Below are 17581 nucleotides of genomic sequence, written 5' to 3' on the forward strand. Positions count from 1 at the left end.
AACTCCAGAGAGGCCACTCCAGAAATATGAGAGCAAACCAATTCCAGATTAAAAGTTCTCTAAAATAATATTGACAAAGTTGTAAATGGATTTGCATGATATAATAACTGCCAAATCAAAAGCACAATTGTTTTTAAAGGATAATAAAATTCTAGGCACTAAAAACAAGACAATAGCCTATAAGAAAGGACTAGGTACACAAGCTCCAACCCATGTTTATTAACTTGGAACAATGATTGACTCATGTGACAAGACATAGCAGTGACGGAGATGTTGCAATTAGTAAATTTCTAAATCAATTTGCCAATTTGCTGCAAGTATATGAGTGAAAATTTGCTCTATGTCACTGGAGCAAGACATAGAAACTAATACTTAAAAAGGGGGGGGGAGTCTAGAGATTAAAGCCTAAGATACTGACAAGGAAATACTATCAGATAGGCTACAGGGCATCTGAGGCCTGTACACCTCAGCACCTGCATAATTCCAGGTAGCACAGCTCGGCTAATGATAAGTGGGAAAAGGACAAAAGGGAGCAGAATTATTTCAGGCACGGAAATTGTGATGATTACATGGTTGAAAACCACAGACTGTGACATAGCAGGAGGGATCAATAAAATTCAAAGCAGTTTTCTTCAAAATATGGATGAAATATAGGTCAGCTTTCAGATATATCTGTGAAGAGAGAATGTAGAGAGGGGGAAAGAGGAAATTCAAACAAGCAAAAGTGGATGTACTGGGCAGGGGAGTTGACTCAATGAGTAAGTGAGGAAGCCATGAGTTTGATCTCTACCACCCACTTAAAAGCCAGCTGTACACACCTTAAACCCAATATTCCTAAGGCAAAATTTGAGATAGACCTAGAATAATGGAACCTGATTCCATGGACTTCCATATTCATTTAATAGCAGTTTGAAGGAGGGCAGTGTCTCTTCTGTTCTAGTTTTTCCCTCATCTTTATCCATCCCCTCCATCCAGTATACCCCGAAATCATTCTTTTTCCTGTGCTTTTCCCCTTTCAGAATGTCATGCACTTGGGATCCTATATTTTACAGCCTTTTCAGATTGGTCCTGATTTTCTCTCTCATGAATATTATTTGAGACTCTTCATATTTTCTGGCATGATTATCATTTCTTTTTACCACTGTGAAATAATCCAAATGTAGCACAATTTATTTTATTTAGTCATTTAAGGAAAGTAGTTAATTATTTCAGTTTGATTATTTTTGTTGATTTTTTTAATCACTAAAGTTTCTATTAGCATTTATGTATTGGCACTTCCTGTTGTTTCCCATCCTTGCTGGTGTCTGCCCTTTCTGGTGTTTTGGAGTTTATTTTAATAAATTTAGTTTAATGTACCCTCAAAGAGTTTGTATATTTTTCTCTGCTTATTTATGACCTGTATTTCTTTAGGGTGGTGTGAGTTCAGTGGTCATTTTTAAATGGTATAATTTGTCTTCTGACGACATTCCAGTTATTTATATTTTATTTATAACTGTATTTATTTAATTTATTTATAGCTTTAAAATGGAAAATACATTGATTGTTTAAAAATACCCAGGTTACAAGGAGCTAAAGGTATCTGCAACTCTATAGGTGGAACAACATTATGAACTAACCAGTACCCTGGAGCTCTTGACTCTAGCACATATGTATCAAAAGATGGCCTAGTTGGCCATCACTGGACTTGCAAACTTTATATGCCCCAGTACAGGGAATGTCAGGGCCAAAAGGTGGGAGTGGGTGGTTAGGGAAGTGGCTGGGGAAGGATATGGGGGACTTTTGGGATAGCATTGGAAATGTAAATGAGGAAAATTCCTAATTAAAAAAAATACCCAGGTTAATATCACTTTTCTGTCCTTCACATAATCACAAAAAAAGTTCATTTAAAATCTTTTATATATTTAATTTTTATTATGTTTGTATTTTCAATTGCGTGTGCATGTTTGTTTGTATGTGATGTGTATTTGTGTGTGAGTGTGTACATTTGGATGCTGGTGCCCAAGCAAGGAAAGATCTTTTGGAGGTGAAGTCACTGGTGGCTGTGAGACTCACTATGTAAGTGAGTGTTGGAAACTAAATTCTATTCTACTGAAAGAACAGCAAGTGTTCTTAAGGATGGTGTCATTTCTTTGTCCCCCAACTCATTACCTTTCAGTGTCTTTGCTACCATTGTTAAATTTAGGTCCCAGTAAGTTCTACCATTTTCATATCCTCTGATTTTTGTTTCTCTTTTCAATTTTTTATCATATAATTGGTTTTTCCAGCTTCTGGCTATTATAAATAAGGCTGCTATGAACATAGTGGAGCATGTGTCCTTCTTACCGGTTGGGACATCTTCTGGATATATGCCCAGGAGAGGTAATGCTGGATCCTCCAGTAGTACTATGTCCAATTTTTTGAAGAACGGCCAGACTGATTTCCAGAGTGGTTGTACAAGCTTGCAATCCCACCAACAATGGAGGAGTGTTCCTCATTCTCCACATCCTTGCCAGCATCTGCTGTCACCTGAATTTTTGATCTTAGCCATTCTGACTGGTGTGAGGTGGAATCTCAGGGTTGTTTTGATTTGCATTTCCCTGATGATTAAGGATGTTGAACATTTTTTCAGGTGCTTCTCTGCCATTCGGTATTCCTCAGGTGAGAATTCTTTGTTCAGTTCTGAGCCCCATTTTTTAATGGGGTTATTTGATTTTCTGGAGTCCACCTTCTTGAGTTCTTTATATATATTGGATATTAGTCCCTTATCTGATTTAGGATAGGTAAAGATCCTTTCCCAATCATGTTGGTGGTCTTTTTGTCTTATTGACTGTGTCTTTTGCCTTGCAGAAGCTTTGTAGTTTCATGAGGTTGCATTTGTCAATTCTCGATCTTACAGCGCAAGCCATTGCTGTTCTATTCAGGAATTTTTCCCCTGTGCCCATATCTTCAAGGCTTTTCCCCACTTTCTCCTCTATAAGTTTCAGTGTCTCTGGTTTTATGTGAAGTTCCTTGATTCACTTAGATTTGACCTTAGTACAAGGAGATTGGAATGGATCAATTCCCATTCTTCTACATGATAACAACCAGTTGTGCCAGCACCATTTGTTGAAAATGCTGTCTTTCTTCCACTGGATGAATGGATACAGAAAATTTGGTACATTTACACAATGGAGTACTACTCAGCTATTAAAAAGAATGAATTTATGAAATTCCTAGCCAAATGGATGGACCTGGAGGGCATCATCCTGAGTGAGGTAACACAATCACAAAGGAACTCACACAATATGTACTCACTGATAAGTGGATATTAGCCCAAAACTTAGGATATACAAGATATAAGGTACAATTTGCTAAACACATGAAACTCAAGAAGAATGAAGACCAAAATGTGCACACTGTGCCCCTCCTTAGAATTGGGAACAATCACCCATGGAAGGAGTTACAGAGACAAAGTTTGGAGCTGTAACCAAAGGATGGACCATCTAGAGAATGCTATATCCAGGGATCCACCCCATAATCAGCTTCCAAACGCTGACACCATTGCATACACTAGCAAGATTTTGCTGAAAGGACCCAGATATAGCTGTCTCTTGTGAGACTATGCCGGGTCCTAGCAAACACAGAAGTGGATGCTCATAGTCAGCTATTTGACGGATCACAGGGCTCCCAATGGAGGAGCTAGAGAAAGTACCCAAGGATCTAAAGGGATCTGCAACCCTATAGGTGGAACAACATTATGATCTAACCAGTACCCCGGAACTCTTGACTCTAGCTGCATATGTATCAAAAGATGGCCTAGTCGGCCATCACTGGAAAGAGAAGCCCATTGGACTTGCAAACTTTATATGCCCCAGTACAGGGGAACGCCAGGGCTAAAAAAAAATGGGAATTGGTGGGTAGGGAAGTGGGGGAGGGAGGGTATGGGGGACTTTTGGGATAGCATTGGAAATGTAATTGAGGAAAATATGTAATAAAAATATTAAAAATTAAAAAAATTGGTTTTTCATAAAGATGTTTGATTTCAGATAACATAGCCTGTAACATGTGTCTTTAGGATACTTAGTGCTTCCTCTAATGAATAAAATCTAAATCCTTACATTTTCACGTTTAATTATTTGCCGATAGTATATCACATATTAAATGTGAAGCTTCACTAATTCTTTTCTTGGTATTTTCTATGCCACACTTGTATGTTTTGATAGTATTCACATAAACTAGAAACCATACAAACCAGTCCATAAATTTTCCTTTATGGATATAGATGCATTTAAGAAATTTATGGGGAAATGTTCTATGCTCTAATTTAGTGCATAGGGCATAGCCATTTCTGACATAATTTTTATGACTTCCCAAACTCTGACTTCTTACTGGTGTTATTTCTATACACCATAAAGGGTTTCTACATGCTCCCTTTTGTAGTTTCATGTCCGGTGCTATACTTGTCCTTACTTTTTTATGGTCTCAAAATTCCATTCTTTCACATTCCCCTGGGAACAATTTTTCATTAAATATAATCCTTGCTTCACAGTGATTTGTGCTTTAGCTTCTCCCTGAAGTCCAAGGCATTTTCCATTTAGTCTAGTTGTTTGACCTGTGATGACTTTCTTTGCCATGTGAATGTTCAAAACTTCCTAATCTCAAGAAAACACAATTATTCCTAACCCTGAGCCATTCACAATTGTTTTTATTTTTAACTCCTTCTCTGCCTTCCTCTATTTGTATTCTTCTTTGGAATCCAATCATCTGTATCTATTTAAACTGTATATCTGTATCATTCATGTGTATCCTGCTATGATATTTTACACTGTTTTTTTTTTTTTTTTCAGTATCTATATTGCCTTCCCTTTCTCTTCCTCAGAATTGGGGAAAGATGAGAATTCTTGTGTAGCAGATCTTACATTTTTATTTTCTTAGAAAATTAACTTAGTATAACTGGAGTCCAACTTGTTTACCCTTGATGCTAGAAACAACTTCAACATTATTTTAAATTTTGGTTTTTTGTTTTGTTTTGTTTTGTTTTTTTGCCTCCTTCAGATGGTCCAGTGATCAGCCAGTTACTTGAGAATTTATGTATAGACTTTATACAAAATGAATTTTTCCTCTTCCTCTTTCTTTCAATAGACTGTAGTGTCAACAATGATCTGGGCTCCTTTCTAAGTCTCTCTGGTAGGTTTACTAAAGAATTATGTCAGCTGATGCTGTAGAAATAGCCTACCAGAGTTGACCTCAAACAGAACATCAGAACAAAGCAGGCCATGGAGTGCTGCTTGCTTCTTCCAAGTTTTAAATCCTCTCCAAAGTTGTTCTCCTTTCATTTATTTACAAAACAGTACATTCATGCTCATTTTATGTATATTAAACCAAGGGTTGATTATCATCAACATGAAGGATAACTCTTGAGGAATTTGTTCTTCTACATTGGTAGATCCTTTAGAACCTCATATTCCTTCTTTTAATAGACAAAAAGTATATTCATTACTTAGATGATGATGGCAAACAAATTATTAACTCCATTGCTAAGAATGCCAATGTTGTTTATGTTTTATTCAAATCTTATTATTTCTACTACTGAGATGTTTCAAAGAATATGCAAAATAGTTTGTGTTTGTCCCGAATTCACTGTCAGCTAATAAAAGATCTTAGAATGTACTATGTGTTTCCTTCACAGCAATGCTGTATGATGTAAATGTGTGTATTTTATAGAAGGCAAATCGGACTTATTCAAATCCAATTATACATTGAGGGACACATGGGTTAAGCATTCTATAATAGTTCATTGACTACCACTTCTAAACAACATTAAACAAAAGTAATTTAAAAGTACAGTTTAGTGATTTTGCTCATTTTTTAAGAAAAAAAGGTGGTCCTAATTATAAAGAAATAACAAGTACCCTATACTCAATTATTTATAATGTCACAACATCAGATTTAAAATCATATTATATTACATAGCAGATATTCATTTGAGAGATATTAGTCATGCCTGTTCTGTCCTCATGATGTTAATATATCATCATGAAGATACCAACATGCATTCAGATCTCCTGTTTATCAATTTTCATGTAACTTGAAGTCACTGTCTTGTTCTATCTGATACAGCAGAGAAAAATAAAATGTGTAGTTGATAAGAAATGAATAAGGAAGTCAGGAAACGATGCAGGTGGATCTAGCTTCTGACAAAAATGTGTCTTCTTGTCTCTTAGACATTGTGGTCTTGCTAAAGATGGTATGGGAGTCCTCCAGATGTTCTTATATTAGAGTACTGATTGCTTTTCCTTTTAAGAATATCATCCTTAGGAAGGAACCTAAAAGGCCCCATGTCCTGATAACTTCACTACAAGAATTGAGATATCATCATGTATATCTAGGTAGAGAGTTATAACAAATTTAAAAATACATAAGAGTTACCAATTATTAACAATGGGCTCTTCTGTATTTCCATACTCACCCCATTATATCTGAGTGTATCAAGTATTAATGGGAGAGATGTTGTCTTTATCTTCTTTGACCTAGAGATATTGTAGAATAGAATTATCCATGTTTCTATTGACCAATAATGGCAGCTACTAGTCCTATGTGGCTATCAAAACTTTGTAGGTGGCTAGTTTATCTGAAGAAATAGCTTGCTTAATTTTAGTTACATTTGCTTAAACATCAATAAAAATATATTGACCATTCATTACATGGCAGTGCTAACCCACAATGTCTTTTCTAGAGAGTAGCTGGTAAAGATATTTTCTAATAATTTGCCTTATGATGTTCAGTTCATTTAATAATTATTTATACAACTGTTGACATTGAACATTTATTTTCAATTTGATTCTTTTAGCATCCTAACTTTCCCAGTAAATTTTATTCCATATGAGTGGTTTTCATCACTGTACACACACACATATACATTGATGAACTTAAGAACCGAACCAAATGGTTTATTTTTACTACTAAATGAATAATCTAATATGGTCTCTGCATGAATAGTCTTCATAGTTGCTCCCCCCCAAAGTTTTAATGTTCTAACTCTTAGTAAATGTCACTTGTTGAATTTAGAATTAGATCCTTTATATAAATAGTATGGATTAAAAAGAAAACATTGCCTGAGAATGATGGTAAAAGACTAATAAATGTACTTTAGACATAGAAGCAGGGGTATCAGAAGTTCCTGGCCCATCAGCATAACAAACTGAATACCACCTGGAATATAGAAGACACTTTCTCAAAACATCAAGAGAGAGAGGAGGAGGGACCTGAATTGTTTTTATGTGCAAATCTTAACTATAAATGCTACCATTTGCTAAGTTAATTGCCTTATTACTATTCTAATTTATATTGTTAAATTTAATCTCAGAGTATTTTGGATCTTATCATTTCAGGATCACCAAACAATCTTGAGAGCATGGGCTGTGAAAGATTTTGCCCCAAATTGTCCTCTGTATGTTCAGATATTAAAACCAGAAAACAAATTCCACATCAAATTTGCAGGTAAGTTTTGCTCTTCAATGATAGCCTTTGAATTCCTCTAATAATTTTCAGTTTTGTTTTGTTTTACATTTGTGAAGTTAGTGGCATTTCACTTATTCGTTGTTCTATAGAACAGACAGAATTTTCTTTTAAGCATCCTTTTAAAATACAAAAATCCTAATATGCAGGAATTTAATATTTGAGTTGAATCTATACTTTTGATATATAACTTGCTGATGTTAGCATCTGATATACCATATATTTTTGTAGAATATTTGAATTTTCAAATGATGCTGTGATTAAATTTTGAAATGTTCTGTCTTTAAGTTTGCACATAGTCAGTTCTCTCCCACATATACTATTTCAAGCACAAATTAACTTAACTTATAGTATATTGCAATGCAGGATAGTTAATTTGGGTTATAAACCTTAACATAATTCAAGAAAGAGAAAACCTTCTGCTTTGTGTTCTTTGAGACACGGTGTTTTAAAATAAAATACTATAAGGGTCAGGGAGAACATGCTTTGCATCATTAGAAAATTGAACAATAAAATTATAATTATTTCCTAAATACTTTTGTGGGAGAAAGGAAAAGCTTTGTACTTGATTCATATACGTTTCTTCCATGCAGAATAGACATTGTGTTTGTATTTATCTCAACAATCAAAGCTTAGAAGATTATTAAAATCTAAGTTCTTTTAGCAATATTCCATAAGTTATTTGGTCCATGTATCTTTAAATGCTAATTTGTTGGTTTATTGTACTGAAATAAACATTATAAATGAACTTTAAATAATGAGAAATTAATGAGGTTGGTGATACAGTTTATTTTTCTCCTTATCACAAGTGATGTCTGGTTGTAACAAAATATCTATAAGACAAAGCAAAAATACTGACGCTTTACTCCATTTGTATATTATTGCACTTTGGAATATTTTTCTTTAAAAGTACTCACTGCAGAAGTTCTTATTGTAGTGGTCTGAGGTGCTGGTGCTAGAACCCAAAAAGCTGATAAAGATGTGGGAGCCATTCTCTTGCACATGCTTTTGAGAGTGAGATGGAAAAGTGTATGTGAAGTGCCTCATGAAGTATTTTTCCAAAAGCCTGCTTTAAGTAAATATTTGTGTTTTAAATTACTGTTTATAAGTGTCAAAGAGCATATTTGGGCAGCATTCATGACATGAGCAGAAGTCAAAGTATTATAGTAAAATATTAAATTTGAATGTTGACATTTAAGAATCTAAAAGTAAAGGTATGCAAATTATTGTTCTGATTCATGCTTTCCATTTCTCTTGAAAAGCTGCTTATGTTCAACTGGATAGGGCCAGAGGCGATGGTTAAAATAAATCTGGCGAACTTCCAGCTGTCCACTGATTCTAAATCAATTGTACCTAAGTCTTTTTTTTTTTTTTTAAAGATTTATTTATTATTGTATCTAAGTACACTGTAGCTGTCCTCAGATGCACCAGAAGAGGGCGTCAGATCTCATTATGGGTGGTTGTGAGCCACTATGTAGTTGCTGAATTTGAACTCAGGACCTTCGGAAGAGCAGTCGGTGCTCTCAACCACTCAGCCATCTCACCAGCCCTGTACCTAAGTCTTAAGGCAACTGCACCATGTGGTGGTACATCAGCCCATCATTTGACCATGAGATTACTCACTCAGAAAAGACTTCCACTCTTCTCCCCTTGCTTTATCCAGCCAAGAATAATAGTCTTCCCATAGATCAATCGTCTGCGGGAATAGTGTTTATAAGTAAGGTGTTACAGAAACTATTGTGTGTTTTTTTCTTTCAATTATTTCATTTGACATGATTTTAGTAAACTTACCAAAATGAGTACATTATTTAAAAACTCACTCCCAATAGTTCATCTCAATATTTCATATTTTGACACGTGTTGAAATTTTGCTTAATAGTGCTCTAAGTTCTTTTATAGCTGAGATTACAACATATCAGATGGGGGTCTTTTTATAGTATAAAAGATGAAAGCATTGTAGTTTCATTAAAATGTCATAAAGATATTAAGGCTGATGTATGAAGCTCTCAGATCAATATAATTCATTTTCTATCTCAGCAAGAGTTTGAGAAGTAACAGACTTTTCATAATAAAAGGCAGTGGATAAAGCTGTCAGCTTGTTTAATAGATCATTAAAATGATGGTCCCCAAGGAGCCAACTCTAGCATGTGTGTCTTACTGGAATGTGGTCTTGCAGCCTCTGGGCTGCATATGAAGAAAGCCCTGTTTAGTTTCCTAAAAGAACAAATAGCAAGAGGAAAAGTAAGACTCATCTACCAGCTTGCAGAGCTCTCTCTTAGGCACCAGCCACCTCAAGGCATGTTGATATGTAGAATTTTGATGAGTAAAGCATATGTTGAGTTATTAGGGGTTGATATCAATATGTAACTATAGAAAACTAATAGCAATTATGATCAAATAATAATTGCTAAAAAATCATATTTCCTTGATGTTTTTTATTGTGTTCTTACATTGCTTAAGTGCTACTTTGACTATCATGGAAATCCAAACAATGCATTTTTATTTTTAGCTCTTTAAATGACATCCTCAAATAACCCTAAAAAAATCTTCCAATGATTATACATTATGCATTTTAAAAGTAAAATATATTAATAAAAGTGACTGGGGTAAAAAAAAATAAATTTCTGCTTACAACTACATAAATACTACACAGTGAAAACCCTACAGTTAAGTTATCCCTTATCATGGAGATTGATGTATATTTCTTCTGTCAAACAAATAGCAGCAAGCATTCAATAAGTGGATTTTAGTATTTGAACATACTGAAGCACAATTGAAACAATAACTTCTGTTTTGATTATATCCCAATGTGAAAGACTATAAATGGATTTTGTGAGCAATAGAAAAGATAGGTTCTTATCACCATAAAAATGAAGAAAAAAGTTGTATACCTAAAAAGAGGCAGAAAGAATAAAATGTTCAGTAAAATAAGTTTTATAGTCTGTATATACATTACAAATACTCAACTAAAAAAAGTGTGGTTCATAGGTAATGTAATTATGTTTTGAAGATAAGCTTCCAAAAAGACATAGGTCACTCATTCACAAACAAACTTCCCTTTCAATAGTTTGTACTTTTTATTTTAAGTTATTTTTTAAAATTTTTTATTACATATTTTTTTCACTTACATTTCAAATGTTATCCCCTTTCCTATTTTACCCTCTGAAAATCCCCATTCCCCTCTCTCCTCCCTCTGCTCACTAACCCACCCACTCCCATTCTTGGTCCTGGCATTCCCCTATACTGGGGCATAGAGCCTTCACGGGACCAAGGGCCTCTCCTCCCATTGATGACCAACTAGGCCATCTATTGCAGGAATTCTCCCCAACGCAAATATGCCCCAGCAATGAAAACACAACACAATTAATATGATTACATGTTGTGTGCCTAAATTGGGCAGATCTACCCGCTACACTACCATCTTCCTCAGCTTATGAGACCCTTTAGAACTTGCAGTTTCTCCAGGCCATGTGCTTCTGCTCTGCTTTTCTCCTTCTTCCTCTTCCTCTTCTGAGTCCTCTCTCTCTTCCATTTTCTCCTTCTTCTCTCTCCCCCACCTTCTGCTCTACCTTCCCTTTTATCTTCTCAATCATCAGCTCTCCTTTATTTTACAAATTAAGGTGGGAAGCAGGTTTACAGGAAATCACCTGAGGGCTGACTCATTTCTTGTTCACAACTGCTCACAGGAGAACAGAATTAACATCAAATATAATTTGCCCCAGGGCTATCCACAACAGCCATCCTCTGCTACATATGCAGCTAGAGCCATGAGTCCCACCATGTGTTTTCTTTGATTGGAGGTATAGTTCCAAGGAGCTCTGGGGGTACTAATAGTTTGTACTCTTAATGAAGAATTTGTTAAATAAAGCACAAAATGTGTAACTATTGACTGGGTACCATACAGTATTTTCATTGTGTCAGCTGCATAGCCTCAGATCCCCATTCCTCTAAACTTATTTCATAATGAACAAAAATGATTGTAAAGAAAAGGCACTCCAAACCTGAGTTGTTACTATTTCAAACACATAAGAAAATCAGCTACCAGTAAATGGAAAGTGTAAGAGTATCAGCTCTTAAGTATAGCTTAGTACCTGCTTCTCATGTTAACTAAGTTTCTTACATTAATGTTTAGAAGAATAGACTAAAATAAATATAAATATGAATATGAATATATTATTATATTGGAGAGAATGTACTATTAACTCACAGGTTTAAGACAGAAAAGGATTAAGAAAGGTATGAAAAAGTAGCCTCAGTCTAAATAAGTTCTCTTCAGAATATTGTAGAAAAAAAAATTGAATGATCAATCAGTAGGACTTGAAAATTAGGAAGAAAGTGAGGTGTCCACTAAGGGATGTTTTCTCTTTGGAATCCTTAAGGATTGCTGTAGATCAAGAGAAATAAAGGCATCATGTGCCAGAAGACATGTTTTAAATACCATTGTCTAAAAAACATAAGATCACTTATCTATCTATCAGGAGAATTCTAAAACAAATTTCTTTCATATATGTGTGTGTGTGTGTGTGTGTGTGTGAGAGAGAGAGAGAGAGAGAGAGAGTTAGAATATGTCATTAATGTACAAGATTTCTATTTTACCATTCTCTGTCAGTAGCCATTATAAGCGTGGGTGCTATATCTCAAACTGTGTAACCATTATTACCTATTAAATTGTTAACAGACATTTCAAAATGTAGATTTTTCAAAAACCACTATAATTTCTTTACCTAAAATCCACTTACCAGCCCTTCTCAGCTACATCTACAGAGAATACACAAAAGAACCCACTATTTTTTCTTTCATCAATTACATCTAGAGGATCCTTAGATAGGCTCTCTTTATTTAGGGCTTCTGCTTGCCATGATGGCACCAAAACATTCACTTTTTCTGTTTCCTCATATTTCAAAGTTTAACCTCTGCTGCCATTCATCTTGATGCATGTACCCAACAGTAATACCCACCATTGTGTATGTATTTCCACATCTCCAATGTCACACTGAGTTGACCAGTTTCTTTGTTCTATGGAAGAAACACTAACTTTCTTTTATAGTCAATTTTTGAATATTTTTTTTTTATTTTGGATTTTTTCTTTTCTTTTATTGGACATTTTCATTATTTACATTTCAAATATTATCCCCTATCCTGGTTTCCTTTCTGGAAACACCGTATTGCATCTCCCCTCCCCCTGCTTCTATGAGGATGCCCCCTCAATCACCCACGCATTCCTGCCTCACTGCCCTGGCATGTGCCTACACTGGGATTTGGAGCCTTCACAGGACTAAGGACCTCTCCTCCCAATGATGCCTGACAAGGCCATCTGCTACATAAGCAGCCAGAGCTATGGGTTTCTCCATGTATACTCTTTGGCTAGTGGTTTAGTCCCTAGGAGCTCTTGGGGGTCTGGTTGGTTGATATTGTTGTTCTTCCTATGGGGTTACAAATCCCTTCAACTCCTTAAGTCCTTTCTGTAATTCCTCCATTTTTTTTTTCAGCTATGAGAGACTAACATTCAAATGGTGATTTACATATGGCTATGTCAAATCTATTTTCATTGAGAAAGATTTTCAATAATGTAAAATATTTGACAATTGACACTGAAGATTATGACAAAGATTACTAGAGATTTTCATACCTAAGAGTGAGGGAGAATGGTTGTGTGACATCTTTTGTTCTTTACCTACCTTATTTCTGTCTAATAATTCTATTAAAGCATGATCAGCATCAATATTTGTTGTAGAATTATCCAGAGCAAATTTTTGCCTCCATATTTTGAGTAATTCATAAATAAGTTCTTCTCCATTGAAAAATACAAAAAAAAAAGTCATGGTCATTCAGTTCAGATACAGACATGAAGCTATAGCTCAACATTTGAGCAAACTAAAATGAAAATCATAAATTTCTCTCCTGTTTTCATTCCAAACTAATTTAAGTGCATGGAAATACATGCCCACAGACCAACACATGCACACACACACACACACGCACATAGATGGGGGAGGGAGGGGGGGAGAGAGACTGCACACACTAGAAGAGGAATGTGAGAGAGAGATTTATATTTCTTGCTAGAAACAAGAAATTCTTGAATAAACTCAAATTACTTTTACAGCTTTACTGCCTTCTCCCACTCATAAAATGTTATTTATATTTTGTTTCTCATCTGATTTCCTTTCAACTTTTGTGTCTTTTGAAAAAGTTTCTACTTCTTTAAAACCCAAAAGAGCAGAGAAAGATAATAAATTGGTGTATGGTATTTGCAACTCAGAGTAATGCTTACAAAAAAATTACTTTGTTGATTAAATTATGAATCCTCTATAAATTTTACTTTCCATGTATTATGATGCTTTACATATAACATAACCTGACAGTAGTTAATGAATGAAAATCATGCCCATATTTCAATGTGTTTACTGAATGAAATACTTTCTACTTCACAATTATACCAAGTCTTGAGTATGAATCATCTTCTAGAGATGTAGGAGTTAGTTCCCCAGTAATTACAATGCATAATTACAATACAATTTCAATGTGAAAAAGAGTAAATATATATTTAACAGTATTATTGGCAGTATTATAAGCCATGAATTTTATGAGAAAGCATGAGTACAATTCCAAAAACATTATTATTAAATAATACTTGTATTAACTCATGTCTTTGAGAAATAGTTTACTTTTTAAAAAACATGAAAATTGCATCTCATCTTTGACCTTATGTGCATTTTTTTTCTTTTTTTGTAAAACATTAGACTTTGCAGTGTCTTACGCTTGCCTACCCAAAAAAGAGAATGTGGAATATTTCCAAGCAGTATAAATATTGGAAATTATCTTAGCTGTTTCTAAATAGCATATGGTTATGCAGGCCTGACTTTCTCCAAGTGGTAAAGTGTGATATTTTCAAGCAGAGTGATTTCTTCATTTCCCATATCACACCCACATAGACATCATCTTAAACTTTGCTTCTGCAACCTGCTAAAGAAGACAACTTCTTATATTAATGTACTTTCAAAATATAGAACCTCTGAACTTCGACATTCTTGATGGGTCTAAATATGATCCAAACTATTATACATAAGACCATGTTCGGTACTATTTAGAGAACCTTTGATGTTTTGGAAAATTCAATTTACACTTTAAAAGTTACTAGGTAATTAAAGGTTTTATTCAGTCAATCTATATTCAATGGTAGTCTACATTTTATTCATTTATTAAATCTTTCTATTTATAAATATACATACACAGATGCACATATCTATACACAACCTAAAACAGATGCACATACCTCATGTTCAAATACATATATTCACAGATACATACATACACAAACACGCATACCTATAGACACATACGTACAGATATCTAAACACATACACAGGCGTGTGTTCACAAACATTCATAAACACATATACACATGTATAATACACATACATACAAACAAGCACAGCAGGACTGTACTATAGTAAGATTTTCCAGAGAAGCAGGCTGTTCCATTTTATAGAAGTACACTGACAATTTTAACCCCCGAACAGTTTAATAAAAATGCTATTAATCTAGTTTGTATTCAGATTTTAAGTATTCTCAGCGCCTTCCTTAAATCTATAGTTAAAAATATTGTGTTTTTGAGCTTTTCTTGTCATTAATTTTTATTAAATGCTTTAAATTGAAATACTGTTTAAATTTAGACATGCTATATTCTCATGTACATTCTCAGTGAGTGTTCTACAGATTTCTATACATTTTATATCTTATATAACCATGACTCTTTTATGTCAATAAATAAGTTATGATTCTATAAATTACTTTATGTAAATGATTGTGGAATTCATTCTTCCTAGGTAAATTTTTAAAATAACATTTGCGCTTCACTTTAGTGTCATTTGTAAGCTTGATAGGTGTTTCTATAATGTAGCCATCCATTTAGTTTATTTGCTTTAACACCTGAATAAATTGATCTTCTACAATATGCTTATCAGGTAGCATTATCGTAGGTCACTCACAATTCAATCTACTCAAAGCATTTTCATGCTGTTTTATGACAATTTCAAATGTTCATATAATTTCCAAACACTCAGCCTCATAATTCTGATTAGAGTAAAATATCCTGTTGCTTTTTAAGGATTGCAGGTATTTTCTGTCAAAGACTGAACCACAATTTTCATTCTTTGACTTGGTTCTTTTAGACGCATGCTTTGTGGAGAACAGTTATGTGTTCTTTGTGTCTTGTTTATTTCTTTGTATAAAATGTTTCTGTGAATCCTTCTAAGAGCAATCTGTTGTTGTCTGCACCGGGGATAAAATGTGCATCGTGTGCTCTCTATTCCCGAAGAAACTTTCTTTATTTTCTATTTATCATTTGCTTAAAATAATCAGTGAAATAAGATACAAGGAAAACACTTTAACTTACTCTGTATTTTTACCTAAGTCTTAACCCTAAAATCTCCATTCTCTGTCTCTCCATCTACGTGCATAGTTTCTCTAGCTAGTTTATGATGGTTTCAATTTTAATGCTAGGAGAATTCTTAGAGTTGGAAATTAAGCAAACAAGAAATGAAATATTATGAGATGTTTGCCTTAAGTACTATTTATTTTGTTAGTCAATTGGCTTAGACCCTTCAAATTGTGAACTATGGATTATCATTTACTAAGGAATAGAAAATTTTCTGAAGTGAATGAGAGGATAAAAGTCTGAAAAAAAAAGATATTCAGTTTAAACTTGATAAAAGTGTACCTGTAGGAAATAAGAAATTCAGTGGAAACTATAAAAAGATTCTCCAAGGAGCAATTATTTAAGAAGCTATTATGACTGTTCAGGTGAAAGATGCTGAGAAATTGAATTGAGGTGGTGATAATAGAAAAAGAGAGTGAGAACAGATTCATAAAGCATTTCATTTATTTCTTCATCGATTGTGAAAACCCAAAACAGTAAGGAAGCTTTGTTTTCTCTTTGCAACTCTCATTTTTTATATCCTCCCAATTGACGAGGTTTCTAACAGATCCCTTGGCTGCTTGATTAATAGCTGCTTTGGTGTCTCTGACATGCTTCATCTCTTCGCAGATAGTGCTGAAACAACCAGCAATGTTGTTTCAGCGCTATACAGAAAACACAGAAGACACAAGAAAACTCAAAGATCTAGTAGGAATATTTATTGTTAATAGTATATAATTAGATACTATACTATACAACACACCTCAAAATATAAAACAGTTTTTCAGATGTGTAAGTTCCAAGAAGCTTCAGTTTGAAATATATGTAAGAATTCTTAAAGAATAGATAAGTGACAAAGTAAACAAAAGTATGTCTCCTATATGGCTTTTTGAATGTTAGTTATTTTAGACCATAAGTTGAAATATCTAAAGGCTCTGGAAAAAAAAAAACAGCAAAACCCACAAACAAATAAAAAACAAACACAAAACAAAACAAACAAAAAAGGCAGAATGATCCATGAATCTCAAGAAGTGCAGGGAGGGGCTGGAGAGATTGAAGCAATGACTCAGAGGGTAAGAACATTTACTGCTCTTCCAGGGGTCCTGAGTTCAAGTCCCAGCAACCACATGGTGGCTCATAACCATCTGTAATGGAATCTGATGCTCTCTTCTGGTATGTCTGAAGACAGCTACATTAAATTAATTAATTAAAATTAAATAAATTATTTATTCATTTATTTATTTTATGAGGTATTTTCTTCATTTACATTTCCAGTGCTATCCCAAAAGTCCCCCATACCCTCCCACCCCACTTCCCTACCCACCCACTCCTACTTCTTGGCCCTGGCGTTCCCCTATACTGAGGCATATAAAGTCTGCAACACCAATGGGCCTCTCTTTCCAATAATGGCTGACTAAGCCATCTTCAGATACATATGCAGCTAGAGACACGAGCTCTGGGGGGTACTGGTTAGTTCATATTGTTGTCCCAACTATAGGGTTGCAGATCCCTTTAGCTTCTTGGGTACTTTCTCTAGCTCCTCCATTGGGGGCCCTGTGATCCATCCAATAGCTAACTGTGAGTATCCACTTCTGTGTTTGCTAGGCCCCGGCCTAGTCTCACAAGAGACAGCTATATCAGGGTCCTTTCAGCAAAATCTTGCTAGTCTATGCAATGGTGTCAGCGTTT

General features: G+C 34.5%; 1 protein-coding gene across 5 annotated transcripts in view; it reads left to right on the forward strand.

The window, feature by feature from the left end:
- Kcnt2 (potassium sodium-activated channel subfamily T member 2) overlaps nt 1-17581 on the forward strand; it is a 350913-nt gene that overhangs the window by 190385 nt on the left and 142947 nt on the right. For all 5 annotated transcript variants that reach the window (XM_029477031.1, XM_029477035.1, XM_029477039.1 and 2 more), the window contains one exon: nt 7350-7458. In XM_029477031.1, coding sequence (XP_029332891.1) covers nt 7350-7458 — 109 coding nt within the window. The remainder of the gene's footprint in view (nt 1-7349; nt 7459-17581) is intronic.

The sequence above is a fragment of the Mus caroli genome, chromosome 1 (assembly GCF_900094665.2).
Source record: "Mus caroli chromosome 1, CAROLI_EIJ_v1.1, whole genome shotgun sequence".
NCBI classification, from domain to species: Eukaryota; Metazoa; Chordata; class Mammalia; order Rodentia; family Muridae; genus Mus; species Mus caroli.